The 17,759-nt window shown below is 37.1% G+C and overlaps 2 protein-coding genes and 1 long non-coding RNA gene across 3 annotated transcripts; 2 read left to right on the forward strand and 1 right to left on the reverse strand.

Moving 5' to 3' along the window:
- Positions 1–11,574: 11,574 nt before the first annotated feature.
- LOC131003985 (uncharacterized) lies at positions 11,575–14,091 on the reverse strand. The gene is made up of 3 exons (XR_009094876.1): positions 13,807–14,091; positions 12,379–12,439; positions 11,575–11,801 (listed from the first exon to the last, which is right to left on the reverse strand). It is a non-coding gene; the product is annotated as an uncharacterized LOC131003985 (long non-coding RNA).
- A 932-nt stretch (positions 14,092–15,023) lies between these two features.
- LOC131003994 (uncharacterized) lies at positions 15,024–16,463 on the forward strand. Its single transcript, XM_057930567.1, has 4 exons — positions 15,024–15,148; positions 15,232–15,270; positions 15,360–15,434; positions 16,051–16,463. Exons 1-4 carry the CDS (start codon positions 15,112–15,114, stop codon positions 16,461–16,463), a joined length of 564 nt encoding a protein of 187 aa, XP_057786550.1. The 5' UTR covers positions 15,024–15,111.
- A 34-nt stretch (positions 16,464–16,497) lies between these two features.
- LOC131003931 (uncharacterized) lies at positions 16,498–17,466 on the forward strand. Its single transcript, XM_057930500.1, has 3 exons — positions 16,498–16,611; positions 16,697–16,840; positions 16,987–17,466. The coding sequence occupies exons 1-3, from the start codon at positions 16,552–16,554 to the stop codon at positions 17,347–17,349; spliced, it is 567 nt and encodes a 188-aa protein (XP_057786483.1). The 5' UTR covers positions 16,498–16,551; the 3' UTR covers positions 17,350–17,466.
- The last annotated feature ends 293 nt before the right edge of the window (positions 17,467–17,759 follow it).

Below are 17,759 nucleotides of genomic sequence, written 5' to 3' on the forward strand. Positions count from 1 at the left end.
GGAAAGTAGTGGGGTAGGTTTTGCGGGCAGCAAAGCTATACAAAGGGTGGCCCTGCCATCTGAGGGATTGAGTTTGGAGGAACAGCTTGGTGGTGTCCTGAACACCATGGGCAGTACACAGAATGTGGAAGGAAAATAACCTCTGAAGAGCGGAGAGGGCTACTTGGAAAAACGGGATGCGGAAGTAATTGCAGACGTCTACTAGGAGGGCAGGAGGAGGGAGCCTTAGGCCAGCTTCTACCTGAGCTCGGAAAAGGGGTTTTCTATTCATGTGCAATTTGGGGAAGGGCACTGAAGCCTTAGAATAGGGCTCGAATATCAAGCCTTCAGGACGCTTACACCTATCAAACAGCTTGTGCATATCTGCAACACCCAACTGGGACTCGGGAATGGTTTTGGGTGATTTGGGAGTAGGGGGAAAGATTCAGAGAAGGCCAGGGAATCCTGAGGGTTGGAAGGACTGGACGGACCAGGAAGTTCCAGAAGGTGTGGGGAGTGAGGGGAAAAAGGCGGAGTAGCCTGAGGAGAGGGAGAGGGAGAAGGGGAGAAGGCAGGTTGAGCACCGGAGGTAGAGGCCATGATCGGGAAAATCTAGAGAAAGCTAGGGTTCGCACGCTCAATCAGAGCACCAACAATTTCAAAAACACTCTGCACTAAATACAAGTATCGGGAGAGGAGGATACGCGATTTACCTAAGTCAAATACTCTTTAGGGTCGACGGAAAGGACTGGAGCAGAAAGGTCGCAATGTATACGCCGGAACAGGAGGAGGAAGATCGCCGGAAATCAAGAGAAAATCACGCGGAGTAAAAATGAGGAAGATGAATAATGAAAATTTGAATCGCCTAAGTATAACGTATGCGGGCAACCACCAACTAGCAGGATGAACAACACGTGGCACAAGGGGAATAATCAACGGTTAAGGATTCCTACGGAGAGACGAAAAGACGCAAAAATTAAAAGGTAACTTTGAAAAGCGAAAAAGTACGCTGTAAAAGGGACGGGCATTTATTGCGGGTGACGTCAGCCACGCGGTCGAACACTCTGACTAGATTACTCTGTTCCAGAGCGAACTAGTCAGACTAGAGGGGGGAGTAGCTGATGAGGAGTAATATGTGCAGAGCAGAGGAATTCCCTTTATCAGAGGAACGGACCTCACCAGAGGAACGGATGTCGTCAGAGAAACGGATGCTGTCAGAGAAATGGCCTCCGTCAGAGAAGTCATGCTCACCAGAGGAATGGCCCTTGCCAGGGAAATGGCTTTCGCTAGGGAAATCACCAAAGGAGCAGAGGAACCGCCCGCCTGGGGTGATTTTACTATTATGCCCTCGACCACGCGAGGCGCATGTTTTAGCAACGAATTTACTATTTTGCTCTCAACATGTAATCTATAAATAGTCATGCGTACGCACCTTGTAATCTACGCTTTCAACACTTTTACTACTGCAGCAAATTATTCTCGTGCTCTCAGCAACTTAGCAATTCTCTCTCACTTTTCCGATCAATCTCTAGGTATAATCCACGATTAACCGATAATTCACCAATAAAACGATTACCCGTTCATTTATGCTTTACCAATATCAATACGGATTAGGACAATAGAGATGCGAAGAAGCTGGATGATTATTTTGAGCACACAAAAATTTATACTCTTTTTCGATGTGAAGTTATGATTTATTTTAGATAAATTTGAAACTAAAATAAATTAATTTTTAATGGAATAAATTGAGTGAGGAAAATGACATAAGATAATATAAAAGTTAAAGATTTTATTAAACAAATTAAATGATTTATTTTTTAAAAATTCAATGAAGTGAAAATATTTTAAATTGATATGTTCACATTCTTGCTTTCTTTTTATATAGAAATAGACGCTTCATGAAAAAAATTGATCATCTTCATAAATTCAAATTGTAATAACGAATTTGATTTTATTCTAAATTTTTTAATCCTACTCACCTCTTAGTTCGTATTTTCTACTGAAAAATTATGAAGTCGGTAACAAATGTAATAAATCACTTGTATTGATTGAGAGCTGCAACTACATTACTTGTCGTATTCTTTGGGAGGACCTCACTCATTATGCTACTACTGCTCATATGGTGATTCTTGGTGATTTCAACGCCATCCTTGGCGCGCATGAGCGCAGGCTTCCGACCCGGATCGCTTGTAGGGAGTTTCAAGAGTTTATTGATTCTAATGATCTGGTGCACCGGGCCTTTTTATACTTGGACTGATCGGCGTTGTTTTCCCCTCACGACTGAGTCCGTCTTGGATAGGGTGTTGCTTTCTAATCATATATTTGCAGATCACTGGAACTCTTCGACTGTTACTGTGCTTTCGCGGATTGGGTTGTTCTCAAGAATCTGTTGCCGCCTTCGTCTTTGAAATTCAAGCTGTTTCGACGGATATTGTGGCTGTTGTCCGACGCTTCTTTTCGCATCACTATCTCCCTTCTGGGCTCAATGCTAACATCCTTAGTCTTTTGCCTAAGAAGCCAGATGCTCGTTGCATCTCGGATTATCGACCCATCGTGCTTGGCAACTTCTTCTTTAAGATCATTGCCAAGATTCTGGCGGTCCGTCTCAATACGATCACCCTTACGATTACTTCGGAGAATCAATTTGGTTTTATTAAAGGCCGCTCTATTCATGAGTGCATCTTACTTGCCTCGGAGGGGATTAATTGCATGGATAGATCGTATCATGGGAACAATATTGCTCTTAAAGTTGACATTTGGAAAGCTTTTGATACGATCAGTTGGCCCTTTCTCCAAGCTGTGCTTCAACATTTTGGGTTCCCTCAGGTCTTCTGCTCGTGGATTACCACGATCTTGGAGTCGGCCCAGATTTCTATTCGTTTCAATGGAACTCTCCACGGGTATTTCTCTTGCAGCAGGGGGGTCCGCCAAGGCGACCCGCTTTCTCCCATTCTCTTTGGTCTTGCTGAAGAGGTGTTAAGTAGGCTGCTACTTGATGCTTCTTCGAGGAAGCTTATAATGCCCATGCGTTATTCTCGACGGCAACTCTTTCCTTCTCATCTTTTATATGCCGATGACGTGCTTTTATTTTGTCAAGCTTCTAGATCTAACTGCATTATGATTTATTCCATTCTTCAACTTTATGCCGCCGTTTCTGGACAACACTGCAATAAAAGCAAGTCCACTGTCTACTTTGGGCATGGGGTTTCTATTGCCATGAAGCGCCGGATTTCCTGGGTCCTTGGCTTCAGAGCGGGTTCCATTCCTTTTATTTACCTCGGGGTTCCTATTTTCCTTCGGAAGAGTTTCGGCCAGAAAGCTCGCGCCTATAAGGGACAAGATTTTGTCTCATTTTCCTAGATGGCAGGGAATAATTATCCATGGCTGGTCGGTTAATTCTGTGATTAATAGCGTTGCATGTTGGTCTATGAGTTGGATAAATCTTGTCGTGCCTTTATTTGGACTGGAAGTACTACGTAGAAACCCACCTCTTCTGTTAGCTGGAATAAATGTCGAGCTATCAAAGCTCACGGCGGCATCGGTTTAAAGTTTTTTTGGGATATCAATACTAGTTTCATGTACATTATGAATTTCGATTCTTTCGGTTATTCTCAGAAATATCTTAACCATTTCATGGAGCTGGTTTCTCATTGGGCCTCATCCTCTATTTGGACTGGTGTGCGCCATTCTATTCATAGCATCGTCGATGACTCTTTTTGTACTATTGGCATGGGTGACACTATTCACTTTTGGAAATACAATTGGTTAGGGTATCGTATCCCTGACTATGTTCTTTCTTTCCTTCATCAAAACTATTATTTTGATGGAATTTGGCATCTTACGGATAGCTTTGTCAGTGTTTTCCCGCAAATTGCTCTTGACATTATTACTACGCCCGTCTCTGCTAAGAGGGACAACCGTGAATGGACTCACTCCGCTGCCCTCGCTTTCAACCATATCCGGCTTTCTTAATTTTTTGGCCGTCGACCGAGGGCCGTGGCTTTGGGCCCCCTTTATCCTCTCCTTGTTTGGCGTATGATTATGGGCAGGCTCCCCACGTTCCACAGTTTACGGCGTCATGGTTTCCAGGGTGGTCCCAATCGTTGCTCGCTTTGCTCTGAGGCAGAGGAATCCACGGATCACGTTCTTTGGCAGTGCATGTTCGCCACTGATATTTGGCGTCAATTCATGGCTTGGTTCCAGGTTACTTTGCCTAATTTCTTCGATGTGGGCAGCCTTATTAGATTTGCTCTCAACTTCAAAGCAGGTAAGCAAATTTATAATATTTGGAGAGTTGGCGTCATCTCGTTAATCTGGGGAATATGGTCTCATCGCAACGATGTCATCTTCAAGGATAAGAGTCCTTCTTGACATGCTATTTTCATTCAGCTTAAGGTTCTCATGATGGAGGGCCCTATGAATAATTCTTTGTCGGACCTCCTGATTCTCCGCTCTCTCTCGATCCCCGGCAACATCTACGTCAATTGGCAGCTGCCTCCCCCGAACTGGATTAAGATCAACACGGACGACTCCATCCGTAATGGGATCATGCACGCTGGGGGCGTCATGCGGAATGCTTTTAATGAGGTTGTCGGCTACTTCCATTTCTCTGGTGGCCTTCGAAGCGGAGCTTCTCATCATTGCTATGGAGAGCGCTTATCATGCTAGATGGCAGCGTGTCTGGTTCGAGGCTGATTCCACCTTCGTGGTCAGCTTACTGAGCTCACGCTCCTCCAAAGTTCCTTGGTGTTTCAAGGCTAGATGGACTCGTGCTCTCACTTATATGTCTACCATCTCGGTTCGTGTTTCTCAAATTTTTCGGGAGGGAAATAGGGTCGTCGATTGCTTGGCGTTGCATATCACCGATGAAGGATATTGGCCTCATGATATTCATCATATTCGGCATTTGGTTATTGAAGACCTCTACCTTCCTTTTTTTACGCGTGTGGTCGACTAATCTTCGTCGAGCTTGCGCGGCTGTTGTCTCTAGACGGTTTTTTGCTCTCGGCTTTGTGGCTTTTGTTTTTGTTTTCGTGGCTCGGTGCTTTCTTTACGCTGCTCTTTGGTTTTGTTTGGGGTGGAAACCGGGTGGCTTGGGGGCAATGGTTAGGCCGGCGTCTTCGAAGCTGCCTTCCCGTTTCACACTGCCTCTTCCTCTTGTTTTTGGTTGGCTTTAGACGAGCACTCTTTTTCTTATCCTGGATTTTTCCCCGCAGGGGTTTTTCCTTGATAGATTTTAATGAGGCTCGGCCCTTAGTTTGTGTTTTGTGCTCTTAAGGGTTTTAGGTTATCTGCTTTTGTTTTCTTTAATAAAGCTTTATTTCATCATAGTTTTAAATAACACGATTATCCTTAAGTTAAGTATATATGAGTGAATATAACAAGCAAATCAACTTTTATATAGCCAAGTTTCACTATATTTTATTAAATGAATTTTGTTTAGTTCAACTTATTAAATTGGATTTATGTAGAAATTATATTGGGCTCGATCATAGAATGAGCCACTAAAAAAATTGTATACACACATATATTTAAATAAACATTTATATACATTTATATATTTATGCATATATATACATAGAAAATTTTAAAATTTTGAGGGGGGCGGTGGCCGCTACCAACCACCCTCCTGTCTCCGTCTCTGGCGCTGGGTGGGGGCGGCACACATCAGCGGTGGCAGCAAGAAGGGTTTTTAGGGATTTTGGTATCTTGAACATCACCAAATGCATCGTCTATGTTGTCACTCTCAGATCCGGTCTCTCATGTTCTTCATCTTTTCTTCTTCATCCATAACACATTCTGATCTAATATAATTGTACCGATTTCCGCCATTCTTGCCATCTACCCTTCCATGTTGTGCCTCAATTATAAAAAACAACAACAGCCTTGTGCATAAATGAATAGAGAGCAGTTGAAGATTACGTAGTTGGAAAAATTGCTCCGATTTATGAGAAGTTATGGTTGCTTCTAAGAGATTGTGAGAAAACCATGTGAAAAAAATCGTGTGAGAGAAAGAGAAAGAAAATTGATATTGTTAAGAGAACAGTGTGAGAGAGATTATAATTGCTTGAGAGAGATTGGGGAAGAACGCGGGGAAGAAGAGAACGTGTGTGAGAAACCGTGTCTTTAAATTTTATCGGGAAAAAGTATCCGTTAAACTGTTGTTTTATATAATACTATATAGATATGAAATAGAGGATCTTGCAATTTACTCTTGATGTTATTCGAAAACATATAAACGATTCTATATATTAAATGAAACAACAGTTTTTAATAGTAAAATTTTCCCGGTAAAATTTAGGCAGTTTTCTTTTCCAAAATTATAGGCATTTTAAATAAACGTGCCATCAGTATGTTAATCTCAGCAATCTCACTATAGAAATGTGCGAAATTTCTTAAGCAATCGGATGAAATTATTTATGTTCTTTTCTCTTTTTAATTGAAAAGAAATATAAATTTGAATACAACTAAAAGAAAAGAAGAATACACATAACACCATTCAAACATTCTTTCTCCAGATTGAAAGCACATAATCAGCGACACACATAGCTTTAGTATCATCTGCAGATATAGGCATTTAGGGCTCTACTTCTCCAAATGCAATTTCAATGCGTTCAACTTCAATTTGGGGCTATCGACACATTCAACTTTATACTTTTGAAAATTACAATTTCACAACCATTATTTATAGGAATTAAGAAGAAGAAGATGCAGGATGGTGAAAGAGAAGAAAAAGATGTATGAAAAACGCAAGATGAAGAAGAGATAGAAAATGAAAAGGATGAGAAAGAGAAAGAAAATTGATATTGTTAAGAGAACAATGTGAGAGAGATTATAATTGCTTGAGAGAGATTGGGGGAGAATGTGGGGAAGAAGAGAACGTGTGTGAGAAACCGTGACTCTAAATTTTGCCGGAAAAAAGTATGTTTTATATAATATATAGATTCGCGAATTGTTTATTTTCGAATAACATCAAGAGTAAATTGCAAGATCCTCTATCTCATATTGTATTTAATTTCAAACTTTATTTTACTTTCACCTATACTAGCGAGTGACCCGTCGAAATTCGACGGACATATATTACTATTACATAATTTTGTGATGTTTTATTTTATTAAAATAAAATATTGAATAAATTATTTTAAAATTAAAAAAATATATATGGTATTTATTTAAAGTTGACTTAAATTAGATATCTTATTATTGGCCTACAAAATATTAAGAGATAAACTGTTAATCTACTACATTTATTTGAATTTTACCTAAATTAGATGTATGTGGCTGCAATCAGTTACTGAAAAACATTAAAACAAAATGAATTAAATAATACATCAATTATGACTTCAGCTTTCAAAGTTTGAATACATTCTTAAATTTATAATTACCTTTTAATTTATCGAAAATTTTATCATACAGACGTTAGTTGTTGTGTCATGCGTATGACCATTCTCATTTGATACTAAGATCTTTAGACCTATTTTTCTAGTTACTCTTGAGGTTTCCACGTACATTTGTTCATGACTAAAAACAGATTTCAGTATGTATAACCATACGCTCGAAAGAGATTGTCTCTAACTCTTTCTTATTATCATAATAAAACAAAAATTCACAGGGAATTGCCTTCTCTGGAACCTAGTTGACAGAAATTTTTGTGAAATCAGATGGACTTATCATCATTCTAGTTATAAGAAAATTGTTGCCCACATTTTTTTCCTAAAATTTGTTTGCCTTTAATTACGTGTTCCCCAAGTTACTATCAGTCTATTGTTATTGCATAGATAAAAAAAATACACTTGATCGCTTCTTTATACAGAAATAATATTCATTTGGTTGGAATAAAGATCATTTGAATAAATTATGCATGCTAATATAATTTATTAGATTATATATTGCGATTAAGAGTATCTTATATGTAATCTCATCTTCTTAGTTAACTTGAGAACTTAACACTAATTCCTTAGTTTAAGATGAAATTGTGATGGCATGCACGATATCAAACCGACTTCCCTTAGGGATCACAGAGAGTATATGTCGAAAGTCGCCTCCTAAAATAACCACCAAACCTTCAAAAGGTCTTTTAGCCCTATCGAAAGATCTCATAATATCCTTTAAGCTTCTTTCAAGTGATTCAAAGCAGTATCTGTGAGTTATCGGTGCCTCATCCCAAATAATAAATTTTATTTTCTTGTGACACGTGTATCTCTCATCCTATATATTGAAAATGCATTATTATAAAGCTTTGTATGACTAACATGATTTTTTGGGTATCTTTTTAAGCACTTTGAATTCACCATGCAAGGTGTTTTTTTTTATTATTAGTAATATTTTTCTTGCTTTTCAAATTATTTAGTTTTCGTATTTTTATGATCTAAGGGTCGGTTGGATGTAACAGATCAATTGTAAGCTTTGCATTTTCATCATGGTGTATCAGTCCACTATAAATTATCGAAGCAATCGTCTAGCAATAAGTAATTTTTCCTTCATGATATATTTAAAAACTAAATATCTAAAAAATCATTATATAAATATTCTAATAAAATAAATTATATTTTATGTGGCGTCGTATAATCACTCTATTCTAATTTTCCTCAATTCTCATTCATTGTTATTTTTTTTTATTTTTAATCAATTTTCATATCCAAAAACTATTAAATATCTAAAAGTCATTATATTAATATTTCACTGATCAATTAAATTTATTTATATCCATACACGAAAAATAGAAAATACACAAGTATTTGTAATTTTGAGGTTGTAATGATTTGTAATACTCCCTCCATCCGCCAAGATTATGTAAAATTGTTTGGGCACAAGATTTAATAAAATTGGTGATGGTTTTGATGTAGTGGAGAAATGGTTCCACCACTTTATGAGATATGTGGTTGAGATTGAATTTGGGATGAGTTTTTTGTAAATAAAGAGTGTTAGTAAGGATAAAATATTAAAAAGGATGGTGGGACCATTGCCTTAAAAGGAAAATGACATAATCTTGGCGGACGCCCGATATAGTAATTTTTATATAATCTTGGCGGACGGAGGGAGTATTATACTTCATGATATCCAACTTTGCAATTTCAATTTAAAAACGTACTTGATTTACTTTATTAAAATGCGACTATATAAAAAACGAAAAGGAAAACCAAACAACCCTTGAAAGCACAGAAAAAACTGACTAAGGGCCGACCCTAATTAAAACCTCATTAAAGAAAACCTAGTGGGAAAAACCTTAAGGAACAAATAGAATGTGGAAAAACTTCAGGAGCTCCGGCCTAACCATCGCCCCTAAGTAATCCCGGCCATTCTAGTGCTCGAAAATCCACAAAGAACTAAAAACAAAAAACCAGAAAAGCAAACCATAGACTGGCAAAAGCCGCCAAGCTTCCAGCACCTCAACGACTTACTTTAATATATATGACTTTGATGTTATTAATTGGGATGTTAGCCCCAAAATATATGAACTTTGCTCTAATTCTTGTTTTGCCTCCTAGCTTTCCATAGTTGTGAAAAAATATACCAACTTTGAGATTTGTCTCAAATTGCACTTTTCCATGTTTAGAATATTTAAGATTGACCCCCTTTGAATGATTTTTTGTAAAATCACCCCAGAAACTTTTGATTTTGACTAAAAGACAATTTATACCTAAAACATGTATAAGATTGAGCTTGAATGGTATATCGGCTTGAAACTTTCCTCGTGCCCGATAGATTACCTGGTAATCTGGGTCTGGACTGTGAGACAATGCCACGTACTCTCAAGCAAAAAACAGTTTAAAAAGATCCTTGTTGAAAATGGTATCAGAGCGGGTTTTTATAGAGGAATTATATTATTTTTAATTTATTTTATAATTAACCTATGTGGGAGGAGACTCCACTGAAAAATTATGGATCCGGACGAGTGTCCGAGATGTGTACGATACATGAATTCTCTCCAAAATCTGGAGGAAGAAACCAGTCGCCTAATAGGCGATCTCAAATGGAACAATCGAGCCCTCGTGACCAACCTACGACGAGGAGGAGATATCGAGCTTATTCGCGAAATCATCGCGAGTATCCAATTCTACCACGAGCACCTCATGAGATTCGCTGCAATCAGAGCGGCGATAGAACGAACCAGAGACGAGGCCCATCAGTCACACGATTGATGGAACCAAAAGACAAGGCGGGAGTAGCTTTTCCAAGCTACCACAAGATCGAGCCAAGCTCTTCCGACAATGTCAATTTGCGGGAGATCCAGAAGACGGTGGAATATTATGGCGTCAAGCTGTACGATCTACCGATGGAGCTGAGCAGAATATCACTCAAACAAGAGGAAATACTAACCCTCTTGCGTGATATCCAGAAAAGAATGGAGGAGATCGAAAGGCGAAAACCATGTTCCGGAAAAATTCGGAATCAATGGTCCAAAGACCCAACGCATCTATCTCTATTTGATGCAACACCCAAGGAGTTGCAGCCAAATGACATAATCCGAATCATGAAAGGCAAATATCATGAATAGCCTTGACAGAATCGGATTAGAAGATCTACAGGAGTTAGCAGAATCTTTTGCTAACCTCAATATGGTTGATCTAAAGATGAACCAAGGAGATGAGGTACCCAAAACCGAACCTCAAGAAGGAGAACCGTCGAAGAAGGGTTCAGCTCAAGAAGAAACGAGCCAGTTCCAACGAACCAAACGACGGAGGCCTCAGATGCGGGATACTCCCGTAGGAAAGGTCATATTAGAACCAATCCATCCATACGGATTGATTCTCAACCTCGACGAAGCCAGTTTCAAAGAATGGGAGGGTCTCATCGACGAATGGGCTTCATCATTAAATGTCGTGATTTCCACAATAGATTACGACAAAAAAGAATTTGCCAGAATCTTCGAAGCCAGCTTGGCAGGAATGGCAAAACAATACTGGGATAAAATTGAAGTCTCAGCAAGGGAAGAAATGTTTAGTAGCACGTCGATTTATGAAATCATTAAGGAGACTACTAGACAAATAAAAATCCATTTCTTGGGAATGGGTTTTTTCGAAGGATCCGCAGAGGAGAAGCGCAAGAAATATCAACAGGCACTTTATAATCTAAGATTGATGGTGCTGGAGCCGAAAGCTCTCGATGAATTTCTGCGCTTATACACCCTATATGTCCATATGGGTGTAGTTGATGATCAGAAGGCCATGGATCTCTTTTTTCCAAAGTTTCCAAGTCCATGGAGAGAGATGCTCATCAATGAGTATGTATCACCAGGAGGATATCCACTTGATAGCGCTTCAAGGAGGATGTCTTATGTCCACAAGAAACTGTCCGAATGGTGCCAGAAGGCAGCGGACCAGAGGAATCTCAAGAGATTGAGAAAACTCAACAAGAAATCTCCATTGATGTGCGATAACATTGATCTTCCAACAGAGATGTCGCAGCCCGATATAGCCAGTGATAGCGTATACCAAGTATCGTACGACTAATAAAAGAAATAGTGAAAGAAATAGGAATACATCTTGTTTTAGCGGAAGCAATTGCAAACTTTACTCATTTTAAAGAAGGATTTCAAGACCAAAATAATTACTAGCTTGGGTAAACATGATTAAGCCATTGAAATTTAGCAAGGGTCTGAGAAGTATTTCCCTTAAGGGATATTACAGACATAAGCAAATTAAATAAAGAGTTTCATCAGAGTTATGCAGCGAGATGCGTTACTATATGTGTGAAGACATATAGCAGGGAGTTCAAATTCTTATAGAGTCAAAGCTTATAAAGATAAATATGAGACATAGGAAAGACACAGCCAACTGACAATTCCAACAGCTTTCACCCATCCTCGCGCCAAGCCAGACCTGCATATTTAGAAATACATGCAGGGCTGAGTACCAAAAAGCACTCAGTGGACTCATGCCGGAAATAATTGAAATGTTGCTCTTAGAGCTATATGTCAATCTTGCCCTTTTCAATGCATCAACATGATTTAACTGAGATTAAAAATACCTGTTCATGTTTTTCTGTCATAAACTCATTTGCATCATCATAATAATATCATTAGTCTGCAGACATTAAATATTCACGGTATGTGCCAACTATGAGAACTCATATAATATATATATAAGGTGAAGAGAAGGAGGCCTCCTTCAAATCACCGTGACCGGCCGACTAGAGACGGCTCACGATCACCTCTGCGCACAAAACCTTTACTGTCATATAAATCAGTCAAAGGCCGATATCTTGCATCATGATCATAATCATGTCTTTCATAGAGGCAACATACCATATCTCATTCTCATCAATAATAAATATGGCAAGTTGACAATTTTCATAATACTCATCAATAATGCTTCAACATGCTTCATTTTCATAAGAATTTGCATTTGAACTTATTATCATGGTAGCTAGCCATAATAGAGTTAGAATAAAGCCCACCTGTCTCAGGGGTCGATGACGTAACGCTCAGAGTCGTACTAACGCCGGCCGTCACTCGAACCTTTGGTGGCGCACGTGGTTTAGATTGCCATGTGACAAAATAAACTCTAGTTAGAATTCATCTAACTAATATCTCAATACTTATACTTGCATCAATGCTTAATCTCATCTTATAACTTCTCCACTATTTACCCAATTGGACCTCCCAATTTAATCGGATATCTTATCCAATTAAAAGACTCTCAATCCTAGGTAAATAGCATTCAAAAATCACTTAATCATTCATGCTTCAAATAAACAATATTTCACATAATATAAATGAATTATCTCAATAGTCAAATGACTTAAAAGTCATTCTATGAACTTGAAATCTTTTTCCTTGAAGGGAAATTCTCAAATATTCATGTAAGCCTTGAAAAATATTTATAAAACTTTCTAGTAGCATTTTCATGCCATATCATGGTGTATAATTCCACCAAAGCTCTTTAAAAATTCTTAACACAAAATCAAGGTAATATTTTCGGACACTACCAGTTTAACATTCTGTTCTGTCTCAACTTTAACGAATAAACTGCTTCAACTCAGGAATCTCCTGGATTCAAGACTTATACCAATGAAAACCTCTTTGAGTCTAGTTTCGTTTAAAAAAACGTAGAGTGAAAAACTCCAAGTGGTTTAAGAGATATGGGTGTTTTCCCACAGTCTACCAGATTCGGCAGTTTTGCACGACTGGAAGCTAGGATTTTTTAAAAATAGTAAACGTTGGTCAAAGGGTTTGAAAGTTTACACGCATCTGTATAACACATGTATCTTTCTATCATAAAACTTTTGGAGGCTGAATGTTTTTGAAAGTTACTGAAAAGTGTGACTCTAGAGACTGCCTTTCTAAATTTCCGGCGGAAATGCGCAGTAAAACATTTATATTTTAAAAAGGTAGTAAACGAAGTCCAAATGACTTGAAATTTTACCAGAGTCCTCAAGACACATATATCTACACTTTGTAAAATTTTGAAGATTTTTGGACGAGGGAACCTCGTCGACTGATCAGTCCATAACGTAAGAAAACTTCTCAAAATGGTTGAAACAACAACATATACACATATCATCATAGATCTATACTTTCATCACCATTCTCATGCATTTTCACACTAATAACTCATCATGCTTCAATTATCATAACATATAACTCTCTCAAGGGTTTTCACGAACTATCTTCCATTCTCATGCATCTACATGAAGAAGGGTATGAGCATATGAAAAGTAGTGAAAGTTTTGAAGGAGTTCATAACACTTTCTTTCACCAACATTTTCGAAAATCACAAGAGTAGAGAGGGGACTATCATGCTTCAATATGCTTCAATATACATGCCTATATATCATGAAAATATATATATATATATAACATAAGAGAAGGATTGAGGTTGCTACCAACAAGATCAATGGAGGTGGAGTAGAGGATGATGCGTAGTATGCTTGGAGCTTGAGCTTGAAGATGAACACTTTAAGAAACCTTAGTTCTTACTATATTTGGTGGAACAAAAAAGAAAGTAAGGTGAAGTGAAGAGGGGAGGGGCTGCGAAAATAAAGAAGAAGAAGAGAGGGAGGGAAATGAGAGAGAGGTGTGCATGTGCTTGTGAGCTTAAAGTGTGTAGGAATGTGTTGGCTAGTAGATTAGCCTTTTAGGTGCATGTGATCTTCAATTATGGGAAAGAGAAGAATAATGTGGGAGAGTGGGGAGAGAGTGTTGATTATGGGAAAGAGAAGAATAATGTGGGAGAGTGGGGAGGGAGTGTTGCGTGAGGGTGAGAGAGTGAGAGAGAAAGAGAGATGCATCTATATATATATATATATATATATATATATAGGGTAGGGTTCAACAAAGAATACACTTATGTATAGAGAATAAAGAATAGATCTTAGCCATAGAAAACACTAGATCTAGCGGTTCCTATTTATTTCGGCAGGCTAATTTTTATACAATTAATGACTGATTTTAAACTATAAAATACTGATTTTAATTAAAAAAGGGTGAAATAGTAAATTGAACACAGTAAAAAAACGGAAATCGCGATAATTACTGAACATTTACTTTCACCTACCTTCTTCACAACCACCGCATACCAAACCCACTAGATCTAGGGTTTTTTCCGGCGAATCGGCGACTGCTGCAATTCTTCGGCTATTTCGAGTTCGATTTCGACTTGTAAGAGAAGATTTCGAACAAATAATTAAAAGGTGCGTTGGTTTCATTGGTTTTGTTCGTTTTTTTCATCGATTGTTCTTTAACTTTGTTTTTCTTCGAACTTTCTATAGTGTTTTTTTGATTTTGTTCGTATTAGTTTGGAAATTTTCGATCGGGAAATGTTGGTTCTTTTAGGGATTCCGATAGTTTTTTGTTCGAATTTTGAATATAGTTTAGATCTATGGATTTCAGTAGCATATTCTTTCGACAAGATATTGGGTGTGTGATGTTGAAATGTCTTTTGGATGTTCAAATATACATGGCGTCGACAATAAATTAATATGGTCCCATGTTAATTTTAGAATTCTTTGTCGTCTTTCGAACTTTCGGAACTACGAAATTACCTAAAACAGTTAATGGTCCCCCCCCATAATTTTCAGAATTGTTTGCTCATTTTACTTTGGTTTAATTGTCAGATTAGTGCGTACGGTTGTCGTCTTCTTGTCTTTACTTTATTTCTCACTTATGATTTAACTCTGTAGGTATTCTGTATGGGTTCGGCAAAAGGCAAAGAAAAGGCTTTAGATGGTATGGATTAGGTTTCAAATATAGTTTTATTTATATTGTTGCTAATTGTCAATTGTATAATGGATTATATTTCCTTTGTACAGATGGTATAAAGGCTCAAACAGGCAAGAAAAGGAAGAAAGGTATGCTCATATTATGTTCTTTCTCTTTGTTTTATGTGATACATTTAGTGTTAATATTTTTTATTTAATCAATACAATATAATGTATAGGTGAAGGATCGTCATCTACTCGTGCATCAAAGAAGAAAAAAATCGGAAAATCATCGGGATTGAAAAATGTGGAAGGTATATAATATATTATGTTCCAAATCTTGTTTTTCTTTGTAGTTTATGTGTACATTGAAATGAGTTTTTACTGTTTACCTGTTTGTTCTTTTTAGTTTATGTAGCTGTTCAAATGAGTTTTGATGCATGTTCAAATGAGTTTTGTAGTTTATGTGTAGATTGAAATGAGTTTTTACTGTTTACCTGTTAGTTCTTTTTAGTTTATTTAGCTGTTCAAATGAGTTTTATGTGATCAAATCTTGTTTTTCTTTGTAGTTTATGTGTACATTGAAATGTAGTTTATTTGTAATGGTAGTTGTTGCAATGAGTTTGTAGTTTTTAAAGTTAGTTCTTTTTAGTTTATTTATCTGATCAAATGACTTTTGGTTTGGTACAAGTTAGTTCTTTTTTAGTTTATTTATCTGTTCAAATCAGTTTTGATGCATGTTCGAAAGGGAGTTATAAATTTATAATGGTGGCTTTACTTCTTACTAATTAGTTATTTTTAGTTTATGTATCTGTTCATTTGATTTATGAATCCTGTTCGAATTCTATTAACACTTATTACAAATAAATTTTCATTTAATATTTGTTGTTGTGTTCTTTAAACTAATTAGTTTGTTCATTATGTTTACAGATCAGTCCATGTCAAATGAACCAAAGAGAAAGAGGGGCAAAAAAAAGGTTTTTGCAAATCCAAAGAATGTCAAATGTAGAAGACGCGTTCTGCAGAGCAAGAATGGTGTTCAGCCGAAGGAGAAAGCAGACCACCCGCAGCTGAAGACTCGTACAACAACTAGAGCCTTCTTCAAAAAATTGGCTGAATTGAACGATGCACAGAAGGCTGCCGTCCGGGATATTGGTTTCGGACAGATATTGGGGTTTAATGTGAATAGGGTGCCATCCAAAATGGCATATTGGGTGCTGGACAGATTCAACAATAGGAATTGCACACTTGAGATTGACAATTTGACCAAGGTTCAAATTGAGGAAGATGATGTCTACAGGGTGTACGGATTTCCCAAGGGAAAAAAGATCATTAGGGAATAAACTCTAATTTATATTTTATTATTATTTTTAGCTTGACAGTATAGCTCCAGAAAATTTAAGTCTTGAATCACAAAGAGCTAAATTCGTGATGGAGTTATATGTGGAGTTGACGGAGTTTGGAAAAAATCCAATTGAGAACATTGATATGGTACGCAACTACTTTTTAATTGAACAGGAACAGTACTTTTCTAAATAATGTAAATATTATTTGTAATATATTTGTTATTGGACAGTTTTTCTTCCCCGTATATGAACAAGAACGGTACTTTGCATTGTGTGTGGATTTAAAAAGGGAACGAATCTTTGTGCTGGACAGTCTCATAGACATATTAGGTGATCATGATTTCAGGAAGTATGACAGCCTTTGCACCAAAGTTGTAAGTATTTAGAACTACTATCTGTTCATTAAAATTATAGATCTGTTCGTTTTTATTTTATGACTTCTCTATTTTCCACAATATTTAGCTTCTCTGTTGAAGCCTTCTCTATGTCTGAAATTATCCAATTTTTTAATAAATTGCAGCGTACACTATTGGCGTATTATCTCAACTACAAAGAAGAGACCATGAAGTCAAAATCGGTGTCGAATTCCAAAATGCAAATTGTCAAACTGAAGTGGGCGGACAAGAGAAATACATTGGACACAGCTATTTATCTTATGCGCCACTTGGAGACATTCATGGGAGATAGTTCGTCAAATTGGAAGTGTGACATGTCCAACATAAGTACACGACAAATCTCTCGAATGCGGGTGAGGTATTGCTCGTCCATAATATCATGCGCTAGGAACGAAGTGAAGAAAGAGATTGAGGACAATGCTGCAATTGAATATCGTAAGATTTGCAGTGATCCATCGGTTAACATAGATTCAGTCTTGGTGGGTTGAGTTAGATTGATTTCTAAATAAATTTAAATTGCCTTGAATTGTGAACTTATTTAACTTAACACTTCCAAGTGACTTGATCGTTTTTTAGAGATATTATGGATTTAGATTGTTTTGAGATATTATTGATTTAAGTTGAATTATCTTGATTTAAATTGTTTTGGACCTATTAATTTAAATTGTTTTGATTAATCTATGGAATTTTTTGTAAGTGTGTTTTATTTAGTTGGGCCATTTAACTGTATTTAAAATACTATTTAAAGTGTAATATCTAAAATTCAGGTCCAACATAATATAAAATCGGAATTTAAAGTTAATACTTTTCCATATGTGAATGTCATATTATGACAATGAACAGGATGCGTTAAAATTTGAACATATAAGATCAAAAGATGAACATACAAAATATTTCG

This window comes from Salvia miltiorrhiza, unplaced genomic scaffold (genome assembly GCF_028751815.1).
Source record: "Salvia miltiorrhiza cultivar Shanhuang (shh) unplaced genomic scaffold, IMPLAD_Smil_shh original_scaffold_302, whole genome shotgun sequence".
In the NCBI taxonomy this organism is placed as follows: Eukaryota; Viridiplantae; Streptophyta; class Magnoliopsida; order Lamiales; family Lamiaceae; genus Salvia; species Salvia miltiorrhiza.

What these genes read in the sequence shown, in the direction of transcription:
- LOC131003994 (XM_057930567.1), top strand. Translation starts at nt 15,112, where the DNA reads ATGGGTTCGGCAAAAGGCAAAGAAAAGGCTTTAGATG. An exon ending in CAAAGAAAAGGCTTTAGATG is followed by an intron (nt 15,149 to 15,231) that starts GTATGGATTAGG and finishes TCCTTTGTACAG; the next exon opens with ATGGTATAAAGGCTCAAACA. An exon ending in AGGCAAGAAAAGGAAGAAAG is followed by an intron (nt 15,271 to 15,359) that starts GTATGCTCATAT and finishes TATAATGTATAG; the next exon opens with GTGAAGGATCGTCATCTACT.
- LOC131003931 (XM_057930500.1), top strand. Translation starts at nt 16,552, where the DNA reads ATGGAGTTATATGTGGAGTTGACGGAGTTTGGAAAAAATCCAATTGAG. An exon ending in CAATTGAGAACATTGATATG is followed by an intron (nt 16,612 to 16,696) that starts GTACGCAACTAC and finishes GTTATTGGACAG; the next exon opens with TTTTTCTTCCCCGTATATGA. An exon ending in ACAGCCTTTGCACCAAAGTT is followed by an intron (nt 16,841 to 16,986) that starts GTAAGTATTTAG and finishes AATAAATTGCAG; the next exon opens with CGTACACTATTGGCGTATTA.